General features: G+C 47.9%; 1 protein-coding gene across 2 annotated transcripts in view; it reads right to left on the bottom strand.

Moving 5' to 3' along the window:
* Positions 1–91, bottom strand: part of MSMB (microseminoprotein beta) — a 10,914-nt gene extending 10,823 nt beyond the window's left edge. The window contains exon 1 of one of the 2 annotated variants that reach the window (XM_006108239.3): positions 56–91. In XM_006108239.3, the coding sequence (XP_006108301.1) occupies positions 56–91 (36 nt within the window). The remainder of the gene's footprint in view (positions 1–55) is intronic. The other variant, XM_023748859.1, reaches the window with a different exon arrangement.
* Between the last annotated feature and the right edge of the window lie 3,490 nt (positions 92–3,581).

Here is a 3,581-nt window from a genome sequence, read left to right as displayed (position 1 = left end):
CTGTATGTCTTTTTCCTTGTTCTGGCCTCGAGGTACGAAGCAACCAGTTACCTACCATTGTGATGAGCATGGGTCCTATAGGCCTGTACATCCGGAAGCGGCACAGTGACTTATATAGAACAGGACTCCCCCGGGGCTGGCACCCTGAGGGAAGGTAACGTGCCAAGGACACACTTAGTGTTTACCGAGGGCTGACAGTCAACAGGAAACTGGTTTCAGATGATTTATGAGTCACTCATAAACCCAGGTCTCCACCCAGCATGTGTTTACTCTTGCCATCTGCACCCCTAATGTTTGTTTGCCCTGGACATGAAGGAACAGGGGGGAAGAGAAGCCCTTCGCTGTGCCTTCCCCTCTGCTGGGTGCATGGCGAGGCACATGATATACATCTTATTTGATTTCACAGAGCCAGGCAGTGATGCTGGACTTCAGAAGCAACACAATAGTTCAATGGGTCAGCCCCAGCCCCAAGGGCGCCCTTAGGGGCCGCTCTGAAGGCGCAGATGGGCCCCCTGTGGAATCAGACAGAGGCACTGCAGCCCTGGTTCCCTCGATGAGCCACTTGTGCTCAAGCAGCTTGAACTCTCCATAAGCTTCTTGAATCGGAAGCCTTTGCTCTGCCACAGCGAGCAAGCCTTCTCCTTGTTCAGCAATGCTCTTCAAAAGCAACTGCTCGCCCTCATTCTGCCCAGGGTGGCTTTGGGGAACGGCAGTAAGCAGAGCCTCCTGATTTTTGTAAGGGCTCACCATGTGCGTGAGTCGGCTTGGGTTACCTTAACAAAATACCACAGCCTGGTCCGCTTCAACAGTAGAAATGGATTTCCTCACAGTCCCGGAGGCCAGAGTGTGAGATCCAGGTGTTGGCAGGGCTGGTTTCTTCTGAGGTCTTTCTCCTTAACTTGCAGATGGCCACCTTCTCCCTGGTCTTTCCAGGATCTCCCCTCTGTGTGCATCTGTGTCCCGTCTCCTGTCTCCTGAGGAGCCCAGTCATTTTGAGCTAGAGCCCAAACTAACGGCCTCGCTTTAACTTAATTATCTCCTGAAAGGCACCATCTCCAATACAGTCACATTTTGAAGTACTGGGGGCTAGGATTTCCACATACGGATTTAGGGGGACACAATTCAGTCTATGACACCATTTTATCTCGCTTTAGTCCAGGGTGCAATGTCAGTCCTGTGAGGGGCAGCGACTATGAGCAGAAGCAATGAGGTCTCGCTGGAGCCATCAGCAGTGGGCTTTTGGGTGACTTATCTGGCCTTGTGGCCACCAAGTCTGTCTCTGGCCTTCCACAAAGCCTGTGAGCTGACTGCCATCTTTCATAAACTGCTTTCCTGCTCACACAGGGCAGGTCCTGTGGTTCACGAATAAGAACTCTGTGACCAAGGCAGTGCCCATAACTAATTCCTGAGCGTGTCCTTCCCAGTGACTGACACGGTGCCCGGGACAGTGCAGCCATGCAGAACAGGAGCATGCTGGTTCAATGCAGGCATCCACACTGCCAATCAGTGCCATAGCTCGGAAGAGCTCCTCTGCCACTCACAAGGTGCTGGCAGGAAGGCTGTCCCTACCTGCCCTCCCCTCAGCTCCAGGAGCGAGAACTGGGGCTTGTGATAGGGGAGGGATGCTGGGCACAGGTTAGGGTGCTGCCTGTAAGGACTGGGAAGAAAAACAAAACGAGCAGCATTCTCCAGAGAAGTTGCAACCAGCTTCGTCCAAACATGTCGATGTTGATGCTGTTTCAATTTTCATCTTAATGAACAAGGCTTATTGCTTTAGTTATTTGTTTACTTGTTTGTTTGTTTATTTATGGCACACAGGCACGCACACACCCCCACCATACGTGTAAGCAAAAAAGAGAGAGCCAAGATACACAAAAGAAAAAATGCTGTGATTGTACTGTGTCCCAAGAGATCCACTGTCAGCATTTTGTAGGTTTCTAGGTATATTTTCATTTAGGAGAGACAAAAACCATAGGCACTTTTTCTCAACATGGGACATTGTTCCTCACGTTATACATAGGATATAGCACATTGTTATACAATCTGCTTTGTTCATTTAGCAATGCTATGACCATCGCTAAATATAGGTCTGATCACTATTTAATGGCTACATTTTATTACATAACCTGGCTAAGCCCTCATTTATTTGATCAATTGTTTCTTGTTCAGCATCCAAGCTGTTTCTGAATTTTTTAAATTAGGAATTTTATTCTTTAGAAGAGAGGCCCGGTGCATGACATTCGTGCACTTGGGGGGGGGGGGTCCCTTAGCCCGGCCTGTGCCCTTTTGCAGTCTGGGAGCCCTCGGGGGATGTCCAGGAGTGGGCCTAAGCCACAGTCAGACATCCTTAGCCCTGCCAGGGAGGCGGGCGGCTGTGCTTGCCAGCCCCATCAGCCCTGCTTGTGGCTGATCAGTGCTCCCCCTTTGGGAGTGCACTGACCACCAGAGGGCAGCTCCTGCATTGAGTGTCTGTCCCCTGGTGGTCAGTGTGTGTCATAGTGACCGGATGTTCCTCTGTTTGGTCGATTTGCATATTACCCTTTTATTATATAGTATAAAATTTTCCCCACACAATGCTAATTTCCTTAGGATAAATTTGTAGAGATAGAATTTCTAGGTAAAAGGTATTATTTCATTATGTGCTAATCTGATCAGTGAGGAATGTTATTTTGTTTTAATTTACTTTTCTTGAGGGTTTGGCAAGACTAGACATTTCTTTTTGTAAGTTTTTTATTGTTGTTAATACTCACCCAAGGATATTTTTCCACTGACTTTTAGAGAGACTGGAAGGGAGAGGGAGAGACAGGGAGAAACATAAATATGAGAGAGACACATAGGTTGGTTGCCTCCTGCACAAACCCTGACCAGGGCTGGGGGAACCTGCAACTAAGGTACATGCCCTTGACCAGAATCAAACCCGGGACCCTTCAGTCCTCAGGCCAACACTCTACCCACTAAGCCAAACCAGCTAGAGCTGTAAGTTTGTTTCTTTTTTAATATATTTTTATTGATTTCAAAGAGGAAGGGAGAGGGAGAAAGAGAGCAACATCCATGGGCTGTGTCCTGCATGGCCCCAGCTGGGGATCAAGCCCGAAACCTGGGCATGTGCCCCAACCGGGAATGGAACCGTGATCTCCTGGTTCATGGGTTGATGCTCAACCACTGAGCCACACCGGTCAGGCTAAAATTGCTTTCTTTAATAAGCCCCATTCTCACCTGTCTCCCAGCCTCTCTTTCCTCTCACTAGAACGCATGCTTGTTGAAACACAGTTCTCAGTGTGCCACACACTGTTCTGCATCTTGCTTTCTTCTCTTAGTGGTCTATTCTTTCTCACGGCTGCCTAATATCTTACTGCATAGATGTACCGTAATCTAGATAAACAATCTCCTATCAATGAGAGGGTTATTTAAGTTGATTCCAAGTTTACTGTTACTGATACAGAAGACCGGAAAAGAGAGATGGAATTACATTTATTATTATTATTACACGTGAGCCCAGAGAAAAATGTCTCTAGAATTCTGGGCAAAGTCACACAGGAAGTTCCCTGTGTTTATACCTTTTTACCCTCTTTGTCTCCCAA

Source organism: Myotis lucifugus, unplaced genomic scaffold, assembly GCF_000147115.1.
Source record: "Myotis lucifugus unplaced genomic scaffold, Myoluc2.0 scaffold_1941, whole genome shotgun sequence".
Taxonomy (NCBI): domain Eukaryota; kingdom Metazoa; phylum Chordata; class Mammalia; order Chiroptera; family Vespertilionidae; genus Myotis; species Myotis lucifugus.
Note: the sequence above shows the minus strand (reverse complement) of the source record. Positions and strands in the feature narration are given on the sequence as shown.